Source organism: Etheostoma cragini, chromosome 4, assembly GCF_013103735.1.
Source record: "Etheostoma cragini isolate CJK2018 chromosome 4, CSU_Ecrag_1.0, whole genome shotgun sequence".
Lineage (NCBI taxonomy): Eukaryota > Metazoa > Chordata > Actinopteri > Perciformes > Percidae > Etheostoma > Etheostoma cragini.
Window position 1 is genome coordinate 4104551 of NC_048410.1, and position 24867 is coordinate 4129417.

At 39.9% G+C, this 24867-nt stretch overlaps 1 protein-coding gene across 1 annotated transcript in view; it reads right to left on the reverse strand.

The window, feature by feature from the left end:
- Nucleotides 1-24867, reverse strand: part of cntn4 (contactin 4) — a 140518-nt gene that overhangs the window by 26985 nt on the left and 88666 nt on the right. Inside the window, exons 9-11 of the mRNA XM_034868476.1 lie at nucleotides 22238-22377; nucleotides 17207-17336; nucleotides 16016-16166 (exon numbers count right to left, since the gene is read on the reverse strand). Of these exons, the coding sequence (XP_034724367.1) occupies nucleotides 16016-16166; nucleotides 17207-17336; nucleotides 22238-22377 (421 nt within the window). The remainder of the gene's footprint in view (nucleotides 1-16015; nucleotides 16167-17206; nucleotides 17337-22237; nucleotides 22378-24867) is intronic.

The following is a 24867-nucleotide window of genomic DNA, read 5'->3' on the forward strand; positions in this document are numbered from 1 at the left end:
GCTCACAGCACCACCTCAACATTACTAAGTACCTGCATCTGTGCTTTGCGCTCTGTGTATCCACAATCCCCTTATCCTCAGGGACAAAATAGCTATCATGTTACTTGTGCACCATGCGTCTTGTAAGAGGAGGCTCTGCCGAGAGCGAGGAATGGTGCCGCATGTGAGCACAATGGCTCTTATGGTTAAATCCTCAGTAGCCCTCCTGTGGAACCAAGACTGTAGCCGCGCACCACAATGTCTACCTCTTTTGAAGCATTATATGAAGACTGGGGAAGTGCTTCCCTTTCACAGACAGTGCAGAAAGACGAGCAGACCGGCTGTCTGCAAGTGTCATTTTAGTCTAAAGCTAATGGAAGAGCACATGAGGTCAAGTCAAATACAGTAGAAGTCATCCGAGACACAGCAGTGGTGAATAAGAGATGAAGGCCTACTATTAACACTTTTCAGTTTTGCTCCAGCCTTCCCTTGTCTCTGCCGTGGCACTGACAACATGTCTGTGCGATGTGCCCATTATGTGAGTAGACATTTTGCACCTACATCCTGGAAGAAGCCATCCGAGGGGCAGGTATCAATAATTCACAGGTGAGATGAACAAGAGTGCCACTCCTTTCATCTCTGCCTCACATAGGTTTAATGGACAAAGCAATAATTCTCCTAAAAGGAGGCAATTATTTTGAACAAGGCAAGATGGCCAAATGCACTTGTGTAATCCTAAAAAACACAGGTGTGTATTTTGGATGAGATCAAGCCTCTGAGGACAGGGCCTGTGCAGTGTTGATCCTCCCTGCTCTGTGACAAGATGAAAGAGACAAATAACATCAGTCACAGAGCAGCTATCACCGGCACTGTGAAGTGGATATCGCGGGAAAGAGCCTGGTCCAAAGTAAAAGCCTGTTTTTGTTATTTCCTTACATTCTCTTTGAGATGCTGTTAACAGATGCAGACTTTACCTTTTTGTAAGCTTCCCAACAATCAAAAAGGCATTTGAAAGCCTGGTTTTGATGTTTCATTCAGACATATTTTGTCTTTGATCTGTTTTATAAATCCTACATTGTGAAAGGAAACTGCCACAATCCAAATAATGAGCCACAAAAAAAAGGCAAGAAAATTGTGTGTTGAGGGCAGCGACTTTGAAATAAGTGTGGGCCTGGAATGCAGAGCGAGTTTCTAATGGCAGCAGCTGGAGACTCATGCTCAAATAGAATCGTGTTAGTTCGCTTTCTACATAAACACACTAACTTGCTAATGCCATCAAAGAATAAAAGTGCACTCATAAAAATTCAACATGCAACCACAACAATATGCCTAATCACAGATTAGATCCTGATTTGAGGGGTTTCAAGCAGGACTGTTCATGAATACTTAGTGACTCTGAGTTACCGTGGCTGATTGGTAGCATGACTGCAGGGTGGAGGCCTGTATGCGTCTCTACTTAATTAACAGGGTAAATAAATCCGGCTTGTGAAAATAGGGGTTAAGATTCTATCAGTGGGATTACTCAACCATGAGACCACAGGAAGAGAGATCGTTGCAAGCTTACGGTGTTTCTACCAAATAATTAGTCCCAGCCAAGGCCTTCTTTACACAAAGACTATGCTCTCAGTGCACACACAGTACGCTCAACTCACCATTGAAGCACCCATCCACTTCCAAATACCAAAAAAGTCAATGGAAGAAAAATAAGTAAGCGTGAAAAAGGTACTGCTGTGGATGTGTTTGATATTGTGTTTGCCTGCCCTGGTGAGCTCCCAGATAAGGGGTGCCTGTGTTACTATTTCCAACCCACATTGACCATCATCGACCTACCTGCAGGTGATGTTTCTAATCATAATTGTATCAAAAATGTCAGTGTTGCTAACAGTAATGCAGCGTGTGCGGGGAGTAAGAGGTGAGGTCACCATATCCTCTGAGCCGGGAAAAGGGGTGAGACCTAACTTTAGGTGTTGATCTATGCTCTTGGCTGCTTTAAAAACCCTGAAGTCTATATGGGGGAGGGGCTGTGTGAGATAAATTGAAAGGCTGTCTCTCCTAAGGTTCCCCACAGAGTGCTGTGCTGGAGAGAAACTGCCTTGTCAGTAGCATAAATCAAGCCAAGCTGTGCAGCATAGACCCAGAACTGTACAACCTGCCGAGTACGATGCAACTGCGCTTCAATTTCTCAGATGTCTGCCTTATGCAGCATCATGACTAAATGAATATGCATACTTTTTTTCTTGTGATGTTGTCGACATCAATGTTAACCATCAATTAGAGACCACAAAGCAGGTACGCTCTTGATGTTATTTATTTTTGTTGTTCTTTCAATCAACAAAGTGATTGGCTCCTGCCGAAGGAACAAGGACACCTAGGCATTTACTTTTGACAATTCTCCGATATAGGTGTAATTGATATTGATTTCTGCTGTACTCAGACCTGTACCAATGACTCTAGACTTGTCACAGGGATCATTAGCTGACTGCAGCAAACTGATCAGATCATTACCACACGGCTCTAATGGTGGGAGATGTTTAGCTTTGAAGGTATTTGAAATGTAAAGATGTGCCCAACGAAATTTAACATGCTTTGGATGCTTTTGGTTTTAAAATTTGTATTATGTATATTGCTACAGGGCAGGTTTGGACAGCACTTTTTTCAGCAAGATGACAGTTGGTTGGATGAAGAAACAGAGTACAGGAGGAAGAGTAGGGGTCTAAATATGCCAGTCAAGCAGTGCTCAGCCTGATCAAAATAAAATACCTGGTAGCCAAAAAGGAAGCACAAATCAATCCCTCGGCAGCTCGATTAAAGTTTACTCTCGCTGTACAACAGCACTGTACCTTCCAGATAAATACCCTCAATCAAGGAGAAAACAGGGATCTTTTGGAGGTGTCAATCAAAGCTCAAAAACAATATAACAAGTGCCTTTGCAACCGCTGTTGCGGGGAGCTCTTGCTTTGACACAGAGCAAATGAATAACAGTGACTGACACAAAATAAGCACTCAATCTCCAAGTCTCAAACTCTGCATCTGGAAGCGGAGTTATGTGCTCTTTTTTCTATTGGGCTACATTAAAAGTGGAGTAAGTCACAGGCCATACTTGAAATTCCATTCCTTTTGGTTCACTGTGTATTGGCAATTGTCTCCAGGGCAACGGCTTGCATTAAAGTTTCTTTGGCAATATTGTTAGATAAAAACACAACCAGGGGACAGGCTGTGGGCTCCGAAGTATTAATCTATTACCCTATGAAAGCACACTACCGCTACTGCTCCAGTGTGTATTATCATAATATAAGCAGGAAAACAAATGGTAAGTTCTTCCCCGTAGCCTCAAATGTTAGGATGAATTGAGCTTTTTCTTTCTTTTTTGTGTGTGATTTTTTTAAGTTACAGCAGGACTTGTACACTTGCACACTGCATTATAATACATTATAATACATTATAACATCCTAGGTACCGTTTTTTAGGCAATTTATTCAAATTAGATGTTCCATTTCTGTAATTGGTTACCATATTTTTTTTTTTTATAAATAACACAAAAAGTTAAGCTTCAATTTTTTTAACGCTGAGATGAATGAAATTCAATGTATTAGACATTTTGGTATGTGGTCTCACTTCAACAATAAAGGGAAAAAGTGCTCAGGATCACATCATGTCCCCAGGCATGGAAATATTAACTTGTTATCATTGCCTATAATGAAAAAACAACAATAAAAAGTCTACTGTCAAAGGACTTCGGTGCAAAGGAACCCTCTCAGAATAAATGACCTGTAAAAGTGTGGATTTTGAAGATACATTTTTTTTATAGGAAGGTGTTTTAATGAAGCAGTCTGATTGAGTATGTCTTAATTCCCGCCTGTGGAACATGTTGTGTTTGTGTTGGTAATTGCATTGGGAGAGTGAGTCACAGCAGCATGGGCTGCAGAGAGGTTTGCAGATGTACTTACAAAGGATTCCTTTAATCACAAATTGCTCTCCTGGTTTATCCCCCTTCCAGAGATATTCATCTCTTCTTGTGTGCTGAGGTATCCCTTCAGGAATAAAGAGCACACACATGTTCCACAGGAAATTGTCAGAGAAACCAAGATGGATTACTCATGCTGCGTTGGCAGATTCTCTCTTTGAAAAATGATATCAGCCACGGCCTTACAGATAAAAATAATCCCAGCGAGCAGTACATGGGACGCAGACGGGTAAAGAGGGTTTGGACCTAATCTTAGCAAACATCTCAGAATTCACTTTATCTCTGGTCTAAGACTTATTTGACTTTGTCAGTCAGCGCCATATTCTTTGCAGAGATGTGTTTTAAAGACCCCCCCCCCCCCCCCCCCCCCCCCCCCCCCCCCCCCCACACACACACACACACACACTTTCTTCTCCAAAAAAGGAAAAAACTGTAAAAACGGCAAATGGAATGTACAGTCGTATTAAAAGACATCAAACCTTTATGGCACTGCATTATCTCAAGTCTTTATGATTTAAAGGATAAACTGTGTCTGTGAGTGATGCGCTCGGATGTGGGAGGCACGGCCATAATGTCTGGAAGGTAAATTGATCTATTAATCATTTTGTTGTTGTATAAATACAAAAACAAATTAAAAAGATTGCCTGTGGTCATGACTGACAAGCAAAGGCTGATGTAGAGTCTGTCCATCAGGGAAGTGTCCTTCAGTATAGATCACTCTGACAAGAAGTCAACGATCCGCCAGAGACATCGTAAGTAGTTGAGTTTAAAATGTCTATCTGGCTATAATTTAAAAATATGTGTGTGCAAAGCCTGCTCTGTGTCCGTCTGTCCTCCTTGCTATTTCTCTTTTCTGCATTCTTAGTGGTTCAGTAAAACCACTGATTTAAGTTTTCTTGAAAACATGAACAGGAGACCAATGCACATACACCCTTGTAGAGCAATGAAAGAAAGTGTAACTGGATGTAATGCAGTGTAGTGTTGCTCTGTGTATTTTAAGAGAATCACAGATGTGTAGCATCAAAGACAGACTACATTTAGCAAACTCAGTGTTAAAGTCTCGAAAATGCATCAATATATTGATCGATTCATCAATTGACTGTTAGCTAATCTCCAATAAGTATAATTAAAAAGTCATAACCCTTTTTAGCTGCTTAAATTACATATTTTGACACATAAACAGAAGTTATATTTATGCTTTGTTGTTTGTATATCAAAACAGTAAATGCTTTAAGGATGAGGACTGACCACTTCGAAAGCATCTATTCTACTTTTGCTTTGTACAGGTTTTCTCACCAGATAGCTTCCATAGACCCAGGAAACCGGAGTGGAGTGTAGAACTTTCAATTTTTGTAAAAAAGACTTTGACCGTAAAAAGCTACCAAAGGTAAAAAGTAAAAGAAAAGTACCTTCAATATGTTCAATATGTAGAGGCAGAAAAAGACGGGACTTACTGAAAAGAGAGAAGGGTTTTATATAGAAGTGTGCAAAAAAAATCAATTCTCATTTATGAAACAATTCAAGCTCTACCAATTTGCAATTGATTCATAGAATTCCAAAAAACGATTCATATTATTGTTATTATTATTATTATTTTATTTTATTGTTTTGTAATGGCGTTTATATTAGAAAAGTAACTACATGTACATAGTCTGAATTGTTTTTCAACTGAGAATTGGTTTTAAATCAAAAATCGATTTTGAATCGAATCGTGAGCCTTAAAAGTGATACAGAATTGTGACATTTTCTGAATCATGCACCCCTAGTTTTAAATATATCTACACAAATGCATTATAAGTTTACATCGCTACATGTCGCTAATGCAAGACAAAAACAGCATATTCTTCACAGAGAAGAAAAAATTGAAAAATTGCAAATGATATCAAATGTACAGTCAGATTAAAAGAAATCAAAACTTTATGGCACTGCATTATCTCAAATATTTATGATTTAATGGATAAACTGTGTCTTTGAGTGATGCGATGGGATGTGGGAGGCACGGCCATAATGGCTGGAAGGTAAATTGATCTATTAATCATTTTGTTATTTTATAAATACAACAACAAATTAAAATGACTGCTTGCAATAATGACTGACGAGCAAAGGCCAATGTAGAGTCTGTCCCAGATGACTTGGGTAGCACAATGGCCAAGGGTTGGACAAAAGGCATGAAAAAAACAGAAGGCAGAAGAAAAGCTAGTATTATAAAGCCATGCAGTCTTGCTACTTTCTGTTAATTAAATATATTCAAGCCATATTAAGTCATCTGAGTGGGCTAGTTAGTCTGCAGTAGCTGCCTTTCATGTTCAAATGAGTCCTTGCCTACAGCTTCCCTGCTGACCTTCCAACATCATGCATGCCATGGTTATGAAAGGATTTTAAAAAGACAAAGATTTGCTTTGATTTAGAAGATTTGGGGTGGCTGTGGCTCAATGCTAGAGCGGTCGCCTGCCAATCGGAAGGTTGGAGATTTGATCCCTGGCCCTGGAGTCTTTAGGCAGGACAATGAACCCCAAGTTGCCACCAATACTGCGCCATCGGAGTGTGAATGTGTGTGAGTGTTTATCTGATGAGAAGGTGACACCTTGTTCGGCAGCCATAGTGTGTGAATGGTTCCTGGGTTATGTAAACGTGCTTTAGGGAGTGGTTCAAATTAGAAAAACGCTGTATTACAATAGTACATTTACATTACTTTTAACTTATAGATCCCTTCATTAGCGTACTTATCAAGTTTTCATCAGCAAATTTACCTGAATGTAATTCCAAAAGAAATGTAGAAATTTGGCTCTGAACTACTGAGGTTGCAACCAACCAATGAGATTATGTCTGCCTTGTGAGGAACTCGGAGACATGTTTGGATAAATAAAACATTTACAGTAATTTGCTATGCGGATATGTGTGCTAGCAGGCACCTCTGAACATTGTCGGGTGTTTGTCTGCAGCTGCCAGGATCAGCAAAGCACTAATCCTCCGTTTGCTCCCATTGTCAGTCAAAGGGACCACACGGCTTCACATGGGTTTTTAAGCTATACAGCCAGGGTGGAGAGGTGTAGGCAAAGCCAAAATGAAAAGTACCAGTCAGCTGTCCACAGCAGACCTTGTCAGGTAGTAAAACTTTCGTCAAGGCAAAGTAATGAAATAATTCCTTCTGGGCACATATAAGCTTTCAGTATTCAGGCCTGGCGCTGCTCAGTCACACTGCTAACCTCCACAGAGAGTCAGAACTCCACTTCACAAGCAGATGTTCAATTAGAGGCAAATGAGGAAATTAGAGATCTGATGAGAAATAATGTGAAGCGACATTTAAACATGACAAACAATGTTTTTAATAAGAATAACAGCATGCGGGCTTAAGAATGAGAATCCTGAAATAGCAGTTATGGGACGTCCATTCACTCGGATCATTTAATCAACGCCTTTATTAATATACCTGTTCCCATACAGCGCTTATTAATTCCAAACCCTTATAAAATTAAGCCCCGAGACATTTGATGGGACCCTTATTAAAATCTCTTTGAAACAGAACAAAGGCATCCTGAAAAGATAAGAAGATATGCGATAAGTAAATTAATGCAAAGTTGGCTGCTATGCCTCGTCCACAGTTTGGGTGTTCTCCTGACACTGATTCTTTCTGGAGTGTGTCTGGCAGAGCAGATGGGCCTATAAATGGAGATCACTCTGTGAGACATCTCTTCATTTACGTGACAGCCATGCTTATTTGCTTTGCCAATGTAGGAGGGATATACAATATGCAAGAGGGACCAGTGTACCCGGGGTCATGACTACAGATAGAATCTGGCTGATCCAGTTTCAGCAAGTGTTGCTCCCTCTACAGACTAATGGACTAATCAACATCCGGACAACATGCAGATGCCCTCTTGTGTCTTCTCACTTTAACTCAGTGAGCCATTTTTGAGCTACTTTAATCTTTAAAGTCTTTAAGTCTTAAGTTTGCACCTACAGCTCTGGCATTAACAGACACAGCTTAAAGCTATAAACACACCTAGCAGATGATTTTTAAAGCGGCTCCAGGCCAGAAATGAGTCAGAGAACATCCTACGGTTGTAATTGCTTATACTGTACTCACTGATTCATATGGAACACTCACTCTTCAACGTGTGTGTCAATAGTTTGGCAAAAGTAAAAAGCAGAATTAAAGAGGCCTCAATGTGTAGATCTGAGCTCAGTTTGTGACAAGTGATAAAAAAAGAAATCTGGGTGGAAGCAGGGGCTGACATTCGGGCCAATTTCCCAACGGCATTTTTCAAAGTCAACTACACAGACTTTGAAATCTGTGTGTCAAGCTAGTCGGGTGTGGCCACTTTTGAGATTTAATGGAGGTGTAATATAGACATGATAAATGAGATTTAAACTGTGTTGACAAAATTTCATTTCCATACACATTTAAAATAATGGGAACTACAAAAAGATTCCCCACATTGTCTTCTTGACAGTATTCATCATTGTAGAATTTTCAGTTAAATGTGACAAATACATACAGATAGTATATCTATAGGGCCTCATTGGTTGTTAGGCTCACATCTGTTCTATTCAAAAGATGTGAAACTGAGTCAAACATATTTTGTGACCCATAGTAAATTCTGTGAGTGATAGCACATGATAATCCGTGATCTTCAATGTCAAACTGAAATTAAAATAGTCTTTTGCTCAGGTATCAACATATTTATATTGGTTTTTGTTGGCTCAAAATTGTTATTACCAAAATGAAGAAACTGAAATGTAGTTCACCAGCTAGTGACCAACCGACCAGATCTCATAGAATTCCATTCCATTACATGTCATTTATACGTTTTTATCCAAAGCGACTTACAATTGCTATATATGTTAGAGGTTGCAAGCCTCTGGATCAACTAGGGGTTAAGTGTCTTGCTCTTAAAGCCTGATGAGTCCCCCCAAATGTAGAACATTATAAAAGGGACAGACGTCTCATGGTACACAACTGTTGCTATGTGGGCTTGTTGTGAAATGTCTTGCATCACTGTTAGAGGTAACAGGGCTATGACATAACAATTTTGGTTTGACTTTCATTTTTTCAAACTTATCTTACACACAATGTCTATATAATCACAAAGTAGAAGACCTTTTGACAATTCATGTCTTAACTACAGCAACCATTCTGGTCAGAGATGCAATTCTCTGACAATTCCAGCCATCAGGCCAGAAGCCAGTGGTGTAAACGTTTCTAGTCTTCAGCCTGATAGTTTCTAACCCACGGCCATCCCAACTGATTGTCTAAATAAGCTGTGATCTACAATGTAAATGTGTGATTAAGACGCAGCTTGTTTGTACTGACCCACAGTGAATGCACTGATAAATAAGGCATTGCTGATTTAGACACATTAAACCACTGAAGATGAAGTGTTTTCTAGCAAGAATTCACAACTAACCAATTAAGGCTACTTTGATCACTAGCCAAGCAGGCCAAAAGACAACGGTTGCTGTGAGTTTTCTTGGCAACAATATGCTTTTCCTTTTATGTCTCCATGCTGGCATTGGCCAGAAGCATTATGTTTTCCGGCTGTCAGTCCCTCTGTCCGATTTGTGTGAATGGTGTGACGACCCCTCTGCTCCTTTGTTCTGCAGGTACTGGGAGTGGGTTGTTAGGTGGAGCTGGGAGGGTTGTCTGTTCCTAGCCGTCTCGGAGTGGCTTGCTGAAGGCATGAAGGACTGCCCTCTTATCTCTCTACATGTTGTCCTTTTTTGGTTTGCTGCACTACACAACGCACATCACACCATACATTCACTCCTCTACAGACTGCAAATATGACTGATGTCTTCTACACCTACAGACCCCACCATTAAGCTTATGTTTAGTTAGGTACGCTTAATTGATTAAATAAACTATCTTTTGACTGATCTATCTGTGTGTGACCTTCCTTTGGTTGCCGGCCTTGAGCCAGGCGGTAACAACGGGATAAATCAGGATCACCTTGTGGAAATTTCTTCAAATTTGGCACAAACATCCACTTGGACTCAAGGATGATGATTAGAATTTAGTGGTCAAAGATCTGTGCTGCCAGGTTAAAGATGTGTGTGAAGCATCCATGTTTTACCTAAAAATACACCTAATACCTTTTAATTGAATTCCTTAAAAGTCTTCCCTACATATACTAAGAGGCAGGACCAACATGGATGTAAATGGCAACTTGAGGAGGCGTACAGCAGTGAGGCGGTAATAGTAGTAGACAACGTTTTACTAAATGCATCATACTAACCTTATCTAGTTAATAAAAGAAGGTAATAATGTAACTACAAAATATTCACACCTTGTTAATTTTCCCATCCCACAACGTGTTTTGTATATTCAATAGGACTGGGAATCACCAGAAGCCTCACCATATGAGATCATCACAATACTTATGTCGCTATGCAATATTATTGCGATTTTAGACAAATGCAATATTATGCGATACATTGCAATTTATTACCTTTTTTCAACTTTACATTTTTCCTAATTTCAAATGATGTCCCCAAAAGGAAAATTTGTCATTTGTTTATCTCACAAAATGTTACAAGCAGACAAACTGACCAACAAGTACAAAATAAAAGAGCAATACACAACAAACAATAAACAAGACAATCCAAAATGATCTCATCCAATGCTTCAATGTATATTTTCAATCTTACGATTACAACATTGTTATTAATATTTCACCATTGCACTGAACTGCCTTGCACTTTATTAATATTCAAATCTTAAATCTCAGACCACAGTGATTTTGCGCTATTCCATCCCACTCTTCAATTGCTATTGTATATTTTAGTACATTTCTAAATTCTATTGTATTGCCACACTGTTTACTTAACAGTATTTTTTTTTTATAATACTCACTATCCTTTCTTTTATTATTCTTAAATGTTAAGTGAGTGTTGTACTTTGAGAGAATTAAGCGGAGTCAAATTCCTTGTTTGTTTGCACAAACCTGGCCAATTAAGCTGATTCTGATGAACATGTAATAAACCTCACGCAATATCCTCCTAACTTTCCTCACAATCGCAGAAGAACTGAAGAGAACCAACAACACAATTACCCTCTCGTCTTGCACTTAACTTAATGATTGCACATTTCCCGTTAACTAAGCTGTGTTCCTTTATGTTTCTGTCTTTGTGCCCTGGGACTGTACATCTCTCGCTGTTTGACACCACTAATGTTGAGAAAGAAAGAACTAATAAAACTTTGATCAGGTGTTTCCTTGGCAACAAGATCCCAGGCTCACCTTGTTCAAAGATGTCAATCAAATGTACACTCCCAAGTGCACAATGATTGCTGGCAGTTATTTTTTATGTAACATAAGGATGTAATAAAGGTTGGTTCATAAATTCATATGACTGCATTGGTGCTGATTTACAGAGAGTATAATAAAGATGACTTTAAAACATTTCAATTTTCCAAACAATTTCATAATGTAGATTTCTTAATTTTCCTGTCACAAAAAGGGGAATCAACAGAACATCAGCATTGGCTAAGGCTGTAAAGGCACGATTTTTGACCCATAATTCAATACAAACCTCAATTCTTTTTTATTTTTTGGGTTCTAAGTAAACGTAATACAACTATTTTTTTGCTACATGGCATTGTTTTGTCTTTGATTACATCCCACTTTGCAACACAGTTATACAACAAATACCTCATTTATTGATATTTTACCCCCAAAGCACCAAAAAGACTAATACTAATTTAAAGATGAGGTAGCATTGGATCTGGACAGGAAGGATAACTCTGGGAGTTGAAGGGGTGTGTCGTGATTCTGCCATATCACTCCGCAACACACGTTCGTGGAGCTGAGTGTCATGATTTAGGACACATTGTTTTTGGATAATTTTGATGGGGCTTTTCCGCCTTTCTACAATAGGACTGCTAGGTGAGAAAGGGGGAAGACATGCAGGAAATCGCCACAGGTCGAATTCAAACCCTGGACCTCTGTGTTGAGGCATAAACCTCCCTGTAAATGTGCGCCTGCTCTGCCCACTGATCCAACTCAACCACAGCATTTTTGTGAGTACAACATGGGTATCGGCCCAGAATTCCACAATCGTTGCTTCCCTAATTGTGTGTCATCTGTGATGTGCACCTACGGACACAGTGGAAGCCCAACTGGAATTTGGACTGGGAAGCAGTTTTGTTCTCGGAGCACCATCACCCCTCAGCAATTATAATACACATACAGGATCAAATTGTGCTTGCCCAGGAACTCCAGCCACCAGCAGGGTTCATATCCTACCCCCAGTCTAAAAACCTTTTGTCAGAGGTATGATGCATAACCTCGAAATTCAGTACAATAAAAGAAAAGAACATTTTAGCATAAAGCATTTGCATCACATTGCCATATCTTAAACCTCTCTTAGATGGATGACCTTTTGGACCGCACTTACTAAATGGAATTGCCATGGATACCTGGGGCGTGCTGGATTTCTCACTGTCACAATTCCTGTGGGAAGAGAGGAGGGGGCCGGAGTAAGAATGCTAAGGAGCAAAACGATTAAAGCTATGTATAAATAACACATTTTGTGAACTAAAGCTTTAGATCTTCATCTTTTGTTTTGTGCACCACGACACGCAACAAGGCAACATGTGTCCGCTATGCTGATGTTGCGTTCTGAAAGACAAAGTGAGGGGGTTTGTCCCAGCCACGCCCACAGGACTGTAATGCCTCCTTCCAGTGGTAAACACATTCGTCAAAGGATTAAAAGATACAGCACAAATATTTGCATGTCTTGCCAAAACCGATATAAATACATACATTTTTTTTAAATATGGGGGGCAATGCAGTCGGGAGCAGCATCGGGACGTCAGCACATCCTGCAGCGGCTCATGAGAGGACAGCTGACTGAGTGTGTTTGTTGTGAGCCGCCTAACAAACTTGATTTCCTCCTGCCAGTGACATATTGAAATGGTGTGCTTTTTAGGCTGCTCTCCATGGCTGACATGGCCCAGTTACACACTTATCAGCAAGACCTGCTCTGCTCTGCGCTCTCAGCTGCTTTGTTCCAGCTGATGTCATCTAAACCTCGTCCCTGCAGTGTTGTCTGGGCTAGATAAGACATCCCCCCCTCCACTGGTCCTCTGCAGAAATAAAGGGGCCTGCCGCTATGAAGATGGATTACCCAGCTGGTGACACCCAGTTCCCTTTCCGCTGAAGCCACTGTGGAGAGCTAACGCAATTAAGGCAATTAATCTTGAACCAAAGGGATTCACAGCTACCTCTTATGATTTCACACCTTTCTGTACAGCGTAACTAAACAGACCAGCTCGGACATGCACACGTACACAGACTGCTCACAAATACCACTCTTTTATCTGGGCCTAATATGTACAGAAAGAAAAACTGCAATAAGCAAGCAAGAAATATAGCACTCATGCTTATCACACAGCTGATGTGTGAAACCAGGATGTTGTTCCATCATCTGCAGTTTACTCATTTGCATCAGTAGCCAGCTTTCACCAAAGGTTTTACGGTTTTCCAAACAACCAGTAGGCTATGACTTGATACTGTAGTCGACCTACAGGCAGGACAGCTATTATTGGGGAGCTGTTTAAAAGAAAACTGTTCTAATGATTACCGCAACAGATGCTGGACATTTTTATAGTGTGGCATACAACGCAGGGGTGTGCATGCGTGTATGTCACAGATGAGAGAAATATATGAGATAATAGATACGAAATAGAGTATGGGGGAGATGTAATTAGCACATGTAATAGCTCTGGCATGTTCGAGCGCTGTAAATAGTTGCTCCACTTCCTAGCTGGCAACACAATCCAGCGTCAGGAAAAAACATTTCATTTTAATGCGATACAGCTGGGACTGTTAAATTTTAATTTCAGATCTGTGCTTCTTTATTCTTCATTTTGGAGCAGCAGCACAGGTGGTCTAAGCCAATTATCATCTATTCAAAAGCATTAAAACACATTCCTGAACATTAAACAGACTTTCCAAACTGAACAAAGACAGAGTTAAAGAAATCCATCAACTAATTGTCTATTATCCTGACTCTCTTAGTGCCCCAAGAACTCAACTAAATGGCTGCAGTAAATCCATCACAGTTACAGCTGCAACGAAAAGAATTCCCTCATTTTAATTATTTGAGGGTAATTAATTAATTACACTTGTTTTTTTATCACATCAGTTGGTCCTTGTTTGATTTATAGTTACGAATAAGTGAGAGCACTGGAGGACAAGTACCTGCAGTGGAAGAATTTCAGGAATACAAAGCATCACAAGGCATCTATTTAACATTGGGACAGACACTGCCACTTCATTTATCACTTCAAGAGGACGTCAATGCGAAGACAAATGTGAAATCAATCCGAGCTCTGGATTCAAAACAAAAGAATCAAAATGGTCCAGGTGCTGAGAGGCTAAAATGTATGATGGAAGTGGCACGGGGCGATTGAAGGGCACCAGCAGCGAAACCACTATGCAAATTCCACGCCACTTTGTTTGACAAGCAATAACACTGCTTTGTATATATGCAAAGCCTGGCAAGACAGTGTGCACACAGCCCTGCTGTCAGAGCAGAGTCATGCTAGAATGGTGACACCCAATGGATGACCCCTGCCTGCAATGAGGCTACCAGGCCAGACTTCGCACTTCCTTCAGAGACACACACAAACATTGGCTAAAGTTATAACATGCAGCACACATCCCATCTCAGGGGTCAAACATGACAGGATGCCAAGATTGCCCTCTGGTCCACAGAAACCTAGTGTCAGAAAACGAATGATTTGATTTCTGGAGCCTTTTTTTTCAGGTCCCCACTAACGTAAAAAGTACTTGATTAGCACTTTGAATTTACTCAGCAACTAGTCTGTTTGGTAACTATCAACAAGCAGGAATATAAAATCTCTCCATTCATCGACACAATATGCCACAGTGACTGGAGGCTTTATGTGTACCTTGAGTCAATACTTTTGAATTTCCAACTGAGTAATAATTGGACATGGCAATCTTGGATTGCATTAAAAATTGAATATTCTGGTGTAGAGATGTCAATTTATCCCTATAAAAGGATTTAAGTATTTATTGGGAATTTTTGCTCTATTTATCTTTTGATAGAGGACAGCAGGGCTGTGACAGAAAAGGGAGGGTCCTAAGCCAGACTCAAACCTAGGGACGTTTCAACTACATGGACAGTATCATAAACCCCTGTACCACCTAGGCACCAAACTACGGACAAATTACGGGACAATTTTGATGGTGCAAATAGGCAATGGCCCCTTTTGTGCAATTATTTTGCAGCAGAGTAAGCCAGCTCTCAGACCAAAAAGAGCCCTGAATTTAAACATGGCAAAAGGACTGCATTGGTAGGTATGTGTTTCAGATTATGACAATGAAATATGAACCAGGAGGGCCAGTTTGAACACTAGATCCACACCGCACAGTCACGGCCGCTATTGTTTCTTTTTCCTTTTTATAGAAACGATTGTGAAGTAAACATCACAAATGCAGAGGTCCTGCTACAAACTAACCTGCCAGGCATGTATTTGACTACCACCTTGCCAGCTGATCATGCATTGTGCGTTGAGTCAGGTTTGCTGGACACCCATGCTTTGTGTTGGCTGAGTTGTTTTGTAATGTCACCCCTGCTGTGTTGTCTATCTGAACAGTCAAACAGTCTGGTGTCAGGTCTGTTGTCATTAATGCTTTGAATAATTTTCCCAAATGTCAAATGAAATGTACCTTTCCTTCAAAATGTTTGTTTTAATGCTTAGAGAAGGTAGGTTTCGAATCAAGGAGAAAGTAAAAATGTGCTGCAAGAATTGCAGATTTTTTTCCCCACCGTATGTGACTCTCGTCAATATTGCAACCAGCTGTGTGCAACATTACATCGAAGATGACTTCGACTGAATGTTGTATATTGAAATGAGAAAAGGATAGAACAACATCTGGAAGGAGCAAGTGTTGTTTTTGCATAAGACGTGTCTGTATTAATATACATGAACGCAGGGAACAGGGATCCGTACCTGGTTACAAGTAATGAGAACACAAGTGAGGGGAAGTCAAGCCTCACAGTGGGGTAAAAGCAGAACAATGTGTGTAAATGTTGCATTACCTGTTACTTTCTTGGAGGGGTTCGCTGCCCTTGCGCCAAGAGATCACGCCCCAAGGCGACATCTTGGGTTTGCACTCAATAAGCACATCTCCTCCAACCTTCACCAGCGTCTGGCTCCTCAGTTGGTTGTGAGAGAAATCTGGGGCAACAGCTGAGACAAGAGCAGCATATTAAAGCCTGTGTTCGGAGAAGCTCCACACCTCCTTTCCTAAATTATCTCTGATAGTTTATCTGATATAAAATCATCATAGTTTCACCATTTTGTAAAATGAGTTCTTATTTGAATTGCATTATTGCCGTGGATAATTCAAAGACTAGACTACACATTTTGAATAATTAGCAATCAAAAAGCTAAATAGTAATGCTTATAATGAAAAGATTGTGCAACTTCATTATTATAACCAGCACCACTATGCTACCGCCTGTCTTTTTGCACATTACATAGACTGTCGACCGTATGCATAATTGCACATTTTTAACACAAATTTCGCTGCTCTTATTTTCCTCATTGCATATATCTTCTTATTTTTACTTTTTTTATGTTGTTTACTTGAATGTTATGTTTGTCTGTGGACCAAATTTGTTATAAATGTCTTGTCACCGTCGGATAGAGGGAAACGCAATTTCGATTTCTTTGTATGTTTTGACATGTGAAGAAATTGACAATAAAGCAGACTTTGACTTTGACTTTGATCCTCAGTAAAAACAGAAATGTCTTGTTCTTTAGCCTTTTACCAAGTGAGCATCCCATATTATAATTTTAAAAAGACACTGTCTTTTTAAAATGACATTCTTTTTTTGAATCTCCACCTTGCGTCTGACCAGTACACTTGGCTGTGTTGAGCCTGATTCCTATCAGCAACATGGTCTGGATGAATGGTGAATGAAAGCCACTGCTTGCCCAGAGTGGAGGGTGACAGACTTGACAGGGCAGATGGGCGAGGCTGGTGAACAGAGCATCTCTGGCATACATCACTGTCAGCCGGATGCATTCATCTTATACTGAATGCTTTTCAATTATAGGCCAATAACAGAGAGGCCAGAGGTCATCTGGTGGTATTAATCAGATGAAGAAGACGGAGTAAACTTGAAAACAAATATGGACGCACGCATGCACACACACACACACACACACACACACACACACACACACACACACACACACACACACGCACAAAGCCAATGCCTTACCTATAACTCGGAGCTCTGCATTGGAGTACACCTCGCCGTGCTTATTCCCAGCCACGCACTGGTACATTCCTGTGTCAGACAGGGTCAGACGACTGATTGACAACGCTCCGTTGGCAACCTGTATGCGCTCCTATGGACACAGAGACACATTCCTTTACGTAATATTCCTTATTCTCAGTACTCATCTGCATAAAAACAGCCAGCCAATGGGCTAGTGAATTATGGTCTGGAAGTGACAGACGTGGCAATAAATCTAGGTTTTCATCACTAATGGAGGGAAAGGCTTGGGTGGATAGAGGCAGGCTAGCAGAAAATGACCCTAATCAATCTGCATGTTTATGAGAGTGAATAAAACCATGCCCTATTTATATCTCAGACTGCACCACAGGGCCTGTTTCCCCTTGAGCTGGAGGAGAGGATAAGAGGGGAAGGAATATCGTAACATCTGAGGTATAATACATTGTGAAAATTGCTTTTCTGATAGGTATGCTCCATACATACTAAGTGCTGTGTACATGGTCAAGCTGTACCACCTCTACATCCATTTGAATTGGTTTTTGCCTGCCTGCGGGAAAAATCTCGGTCGTCACTGAGCCATCAAATTAAGATATATTTAAGGATGGCTGGGTCTGATGAACTAAACTCAGAAGGATCAGTGCATCCGTTGGACATTTAATCCTCAATATAAGTTTATCTCTCTGAACTTGGGCTCTCGCACTACAGCATTAAACCCTTGAGAAGTTTTCATACATCTCTATGCAGCTGTGTCAGGTTCTGCCTCCTCGTGTCCTTCATCTCCTGTGTTTTCCTCGGGCTCAACCATAATGTCATTACAGCCCATTTCCATAGGGGTGTCTGAGCGGCCTGAACTCCAGTTGCAGGGGATTAAGGTACTGTCACATGAAAAGAGAGACTGTCCTCACTGAAAGATCACAAATTAATCCTGTGTTTGAGCAGGTTGCGCCTGAATTTCCATAAAGTTCTGGGGCTCTGGATGTGCAGGGGCGAATATCCCTGCTGGCAAGGGAGGCAAATGCTGGCGTATATCAGTCTGTGCATGGAAAGCGCTGCCGTTTATGGCTGCTATTAATTAAGCATGACGTTCCTCTCAAATCAGCAGTTTTTCATGCAGGGACCTGGGGGGACCATCTGTACGCCTTATGCTGAAGGAAAATGATTGGCAATGTCATTTGCCAGCAACACAGGGTTGATTCATTTGATATAAAGCGGCAGACACATGTTAAAGAATGGAAGGATGAAGGAATTGCTTTTTATTGTTTAAATTGCTGTCTACAGTTAAGTTTCTCAGAATTACTAATTACTGGAAGCCTTTCTGAGTATGACTGTAATTTTAAAGCTGTAAAATTTGAACAAGCTGGATTTTACGCAATCACAACAAAACCAATCCAATACTGTGGATGTAGGGAAAAGGTGGATAATTATCATTTTTCTATTGTTTCTACAAAAATGAAACAAACAAGCAAAGTGAAATAGATTTTGATCCGACAAGTTTGATCTTAGAAACAATAAATGGAAAAGTGGACTACGGGACACTTATAAGTGCTCACTGGGAAAGATATCTGCTAATTCTATTCACAGATATTTGAAGAATCTACTACGCATGTCTGAGTAAGAATGAACTGCAGGCAGACAGGAACTAAGCTCAGCAGGGGCTTTGCAATAGCAAGAAGAAAAGCACTAAAATCAGCCGGTTTGCTCCATTTGAGCTTGACTTAACAGGGAAAGTGGGAGAAGAAGAAGGAATGGAGGCAGTGGACTTCATTGGAATAACTAGTACTTATAAGTACTATAAGCCATTCCGTACACAGTGTACAAATGCTCTGTTACAAGTAAAAATCCTGCATTCTTTTTTAAACTCAAAATTAAAAAACAATTCTACAAAATGTTACAGTACCCATTATTCAGAATGCCCTTGTTAGAATAATGAATAATACATTATTTAGTTACAGCTACCTACTTTATACAAAGCCTTGAATAGATTGTGCATTATCTTTATCCATAATTATACATTACTATTCATTTCTTGATTAAATTTTGTAACTCAAGATCTAAAATATCAAACGTAAATGAATGTAGTGGAGTTAAAAGCATAATGTTTGCCCCTGAATTGTAGTGGAGTAGAATGGTAAAGCAGCAGAAAATGGAAAAACCCAAGCAAAGTGAAAGTTGCTCAGAATTGTACTTAATTACAGTGTGTAATTTTAACATTAAAGTCCAGTACAGAGGTCGCACATCTACAAGGTGAGACGGGTGTGAAGGAGGTGGAGAAGTTGGTCAAGAGCCGCAAAGAAAAACTCTCGCACACTGTCTAACTTGCAAAAAGTGTAAAGTTCTAATAATAGGCAACGTTTTGGTACTGGACCATCTTCAGGAAAATGTTTGCCTTATTTGTTGCAAGTTAGACAGTGTGCTGGAGTTCATCTTTGCAACATTACAGTCCAAACAGGCATCACCTCAGTTCCAATACACTGCTGTAAGCCATCTGTATGGTGGTCCCACACTCCTTTAAATGAACTAAATCCTGTTTCACGGTGGAGTTTGTCTTTAATTGCACATCCACTTAATCCTGCGGCCATTGTCAATAAAGCAGCAGAGAGTGAAACAAACCACTGCTATTTTGACAACGGGCAGTAATACAAAGCATCATGTAGGAAAATAACAGGAGTCTCATAATCTATAAGGGCTGCATCTGAAATAGTCCCACTGGTCGAACACAGCAGCATGTCAACTGGCTGTCCAACAAGGAGCCATATGATCGTAGAACCAGTCTGAGAAGTACTATTATTAGAGTGAAACACTAGAAATAGTTGGGGTTCTTAAATATTTTACATGACTGACATTGAAAAATTGAATGCACATATACTCAGCTCTATATATCGTGAATCCCTAGAAATCTACTGTACTGCATGGTCAGTTTTCAAAAGGAAAAGATATGGATCACACGTTCATTACTGTTACGTATTGATTGCTCTATTTCTCTTGCTAAAAGTTATAAAACTGTCAGCAGAAGTTACAGTGAACTATAAAATCAGAAAGGTCTCAATTGATTCACTGTAATAAATAAAAACAAATGGTGCATCCTCTTGCAACTGCTCCTTACATTGTTGACATTTCCCTTTTCCACTAATTAAGCCAATGTGGTTAATGGTGGCATTTCAAACAATGTAACACCTTTGCTGATTAATCCATTCACCCATGCATTCTGAATTTATCCATTTATTATATTTATGTTGAGGGACGTCTTCTGCACAAAAATCAACACACTCATTGTAACCTTTAATCACACATTCATTGCTTTGGAGCCAGATGGCTGAATGTGGCGAGGTGTGTTAGTTGTTTCTCCAATGTTTGAGGATATTTTTGCAGGCAGTTGTGTTTTCATTTGAATGTATTCAGTTCAGAATGAAACAAGGTCACATTAACAAAAAATAAATACTGATACATACAGTTTGCATGACAAATCACCCATCAAGAATGCCACCAATATGCACTATTTCTTAAGAAACTACCTGATAAGAGAACCTCAAATGGCATTTATTCCCCCCACACAAATTAGACAGATGGGCTGTCAAAGAAACACAAGAGTGCTACATTATAAAAGGGTTTTGATAAAAATGTTAGCCATTGGCTAAACAGATTGTTGATTATTCTTCTCTGATAGCAAGCCAAATTTGTTTTTTTATGAGAAAGAGGCATTGCTGTGTAGAGTGTTGCCTCTAGTAATATAATAACAGACTGGGTTCACTCCAACGACATGTTTAACATTCAAGTACTGATCGATATCCTCTGGTGTGTTTGTTGCCTTTTTTGCATAATGAAGCAAATTAACATAATGCCTGTTTAGTTATCAGGTGCAAGCTGTGCCTCAGTATCCAATCAATCTTTTCCAAACAACCTGGCTAAAGGATCCAAAATAATAATCCAAAATGATGAAGGAATATGAAACCATTGTCTTTTTTTTACAAACGCCAACAACAGAGTTGAGTTAAAGTTGTACAAAAAGGCTGGTTGGAGCCTCAGCAGGCTCATTTCTCATCATTGTGGGAATTTCAACACAATGTCACTTTGAGCGTGTCAAAAAGCAACACTTGGTCAGTTGCCTTTGGCGTATTTTATTGACGCAAAACGTCTCCTCTAGCACCTAGCCGTTTGGTGTCGCTTTTTCTGGGTGTGGCCGCACATTTAACTGACATGCGGCACAAGAACGGGGCAGTTTGGTTTAGGTAAAGATCATGGATGGGGTTTAAAAATGTACATTTCAGATACACATGGGACAAGAACGGAACACAAGCCCCAGTCTCGTGGGTTAAAGTCCTGTGTTGTTTGACCCATCTACAGCCCCAACCAACCTCCTTACGCAGATTTTTGGTCTTCCATACAACTTGCTACCATTTTCGCTCTTCTGACAGCACTGCGGTCTTCCCGCTGCATTCCATACAGATGCTAAAAGGTGATTTTTGCTTCAGAATCTGACGCTAAGAGACACTGACCAAGCGTCAGTATTTTACAAGTTTTCAGGGGTTCAGGAATTCACAGGAGGCAGGGAGCTAGAATAAAATATGTACTGTGTTTATATAAAGAATCTTTTTTTATATTCCGTGGCAAAGGACTTGGCAATGAGAGCTTTATCAGAAGATTAGAGCTCTTACCTCACATTGCTTTCCAGACTAGCATGAGCGTGTTTAGTCTCATAGCATTGCAAAGCACAGTAGACACAGTCCAAATCCTTTGAAGTAAATGCTGTTTTGCAGGAGTGGATAACATAATGTATTGCTGCACAAGAGGCAATGTGTTGTAATGAAGAAGACAATAATGCATGGTAATTAGTCAGCAAAGCTTGAACAAACGGCACAATAAAGCTTGGAAATACAGTACATGGTTGCTCACATTCTCCATTCAGAAAGACAGAGAATGCATTTGTGCCAAAGCTGCTGTCATAAGTCCAACCTTGGGAGCGGAACTTTATCTTCAATTCTAAAGACATGCATGCTAGCGCTTGGCAGATCTCACCTCTGCAGGCTCCAGGTTCTCGCCATTTTTCATCCACCTGTAAGAGGGCTTTGGCTTCCCTGTGGCTTTACACTCCCACACCAACGAGTCATCAATGAGCTTCTGGACATCTTGGGGTTTCTCAATGAGATGAGGAGGGGCTGGAAACATTAAAATGTGAGAGTGAATATTTTCCTAAAAAGACACTACAAGACAATGCAGAAAAGGACAATTTGTCATTATAATCATTATTTAGTATGAAGTATTAGGTCTTTATCTAGGAAATGAAACATGGGTATAAAGTTAATGCATTCATACATTTATAAGCATGATAACCAAGTTATCCATCACGTGACATTTACTAGATTGATATACAGTAAATAAAAGCAGAAATAGTCAGAGATTGTTGAAGTTTAACATAAATTAAATATACTGTGGATTCAAATCTTACTGGAGATTTTGACATATTTATACTGTATATATACTGTATATATAGTATATACTGTGTATATTTTATACTTTAAGTTATCATCTTTATTAATATTAACTCTATTTTATTCCCACATGTATTGCTTTTTGTGTTATCACTGAAGTTCTCCATTTAAGGATTCTTTAAGTAACATAGTGCGGATTTACAAAAACAAAAAGGATGAAAACTAGATCCATACACACCAGGGTGACTACTGGTGCCATAAAAACAATCCATTCCATACAATGTAAGTTAATACATGATGGTATAATTATTCAAGAGGGGGAATTGATTTCTTGCTGTGTCATGCTAGTAACTCAAGGTTAGTTAATGATCAAGCCAAAGAAAGTGGTACATAAAACTGTATCAGTAAAGCTCTCTCAGGGTAAAGCTCTGTACATTGGGGATGATGTGTAGGTCAAGCTACCTTCAACCTATATCACACAAGGCCAGTGGCAGGATGAGAGTAATGGCTAACGCACTTTTCCATTCCGCATGATCTCACCTAATGCCATTCTCAAGGACTGACCTTTGTGGAGCCTTTTAGAAACATTACAAATCCTGCTCTAACTGGCTTCTGCTATGCAGTATTTTGCCTTTGAGTTAAGCAGAATAACACGGCGAGAAATTCAATAACTGCAAATGTATCCTTGCACTATCTCTGTGCATTAATACTTTGGCATGTAGTCGATGTGTGTGTGTGGGTGTTCAGAGCAAAGAGATAAAAAGAGGTGGATGCAGAGACCAGAGGGGGATATTTGTGCGTCGTGAGTATTTATTGCCGGCGCAGATTCCACATCAAAATCCTTCCAGTATCAGATTTTTTTTTTTGTATTTGTGGATCACGTGCTGTACTATAAGCCTTTAAGATCCCCTTGGCAGCCACGGCTGAGGTCCAAGGGTGGCCGTTGTCATTAACATTTAACTTGGTTGGAGGCTGTGCTGTTGCCGTCTGTGACAACAGTAAAAAGAATTGGAATTTCGGCCGTTTCTGATTTCTTCTGCTTCAGAAAAGATATAGATATATATACTCTTAAAGTAAATGTAAAAGCTACGTCAACCTTCTCTTTGTTGTAGTTAGTTTACCTTACTAAATTGATACAAAATACTAAATCAATTCATTCACATTGATATTTTTTTTTAAATCAATTTCTGCTTTATTACCTGTCTCTAAGCCTGAAGGAGTCTTTGAGGCCTTTGTGTGTTTTTAGAAAAGAGCTCACAGGGATAGAAGGTAGAAAGTTCCTCTATATGACTCCACCATCCCTACTCATTTAGCATCACATCCATTCATGTTTCTGCAATCCTCTATCAGAGTCTGGATGAGCTGCCCCACCCGCTGCAACTTCCAGGATTGCATTGTTGTTCATGTTTTTTTTTTTCCTCTTCTTCTCTGTGACAGGGTCCTTCACTCTATTCCTCACCTGCTGCCTGCTGAGATCGACTCTCAGTCAACGTTTACCAAATGGGAGCAGGCAGCCCATCTTTGCACTGGGCCAAAGCACACATACAATCAGAACAAATGTCAAGTGGCTATAAAGAAGAGGAAAGATGGGAATTTTCCTTATCAGTGAAATCACTATGAGATAATGCAGTGGCAAGTCTGCAGAAACACAGATGTGAATACAACGGGGGAAACGGACCTGTCACAGCTTCGCATTTGCTTTCCCTTTGAGTAATATCAACATCAACAAGGGAGAAAACACCTATTTCTTTTCCAAGTTTTTCTTTCAGAGATAGACTTTAACAAAAGTCATTGTCTTTGGCGTAAGTAGTAGTAAAAAACAAACTCCAACACAGAACACAATAACAGTGGCCAAACTAACTTCTTTTGCATAAGGAATTTCCTGTTGCAGTTTCAGTCAAAACCAGATAAAGTGACGGCAGGATCAAAACCTTTAAAAACACAATTGTGAATTTAAAATATAGCGTCTTTATCCCGAACAATCAAAGGAAAAAGATTCGCCCTACTGCATTAGTGGGGCTTAATGGTACATAGTGCCGAAAATAAGTAACACCTTCATTTCTTCCTGTATAACACAATGCTCAGCTCTCTTTCCACTGTAGTTACTTGGATGCACAAGATATGCCCTTATCGATTCCCCCATTGGCTTACACTGCTGACGAATGTCTCAAAGGCTATTCAAAGGGAGTTCAAAATAAAATTACTGATTTTTATCAC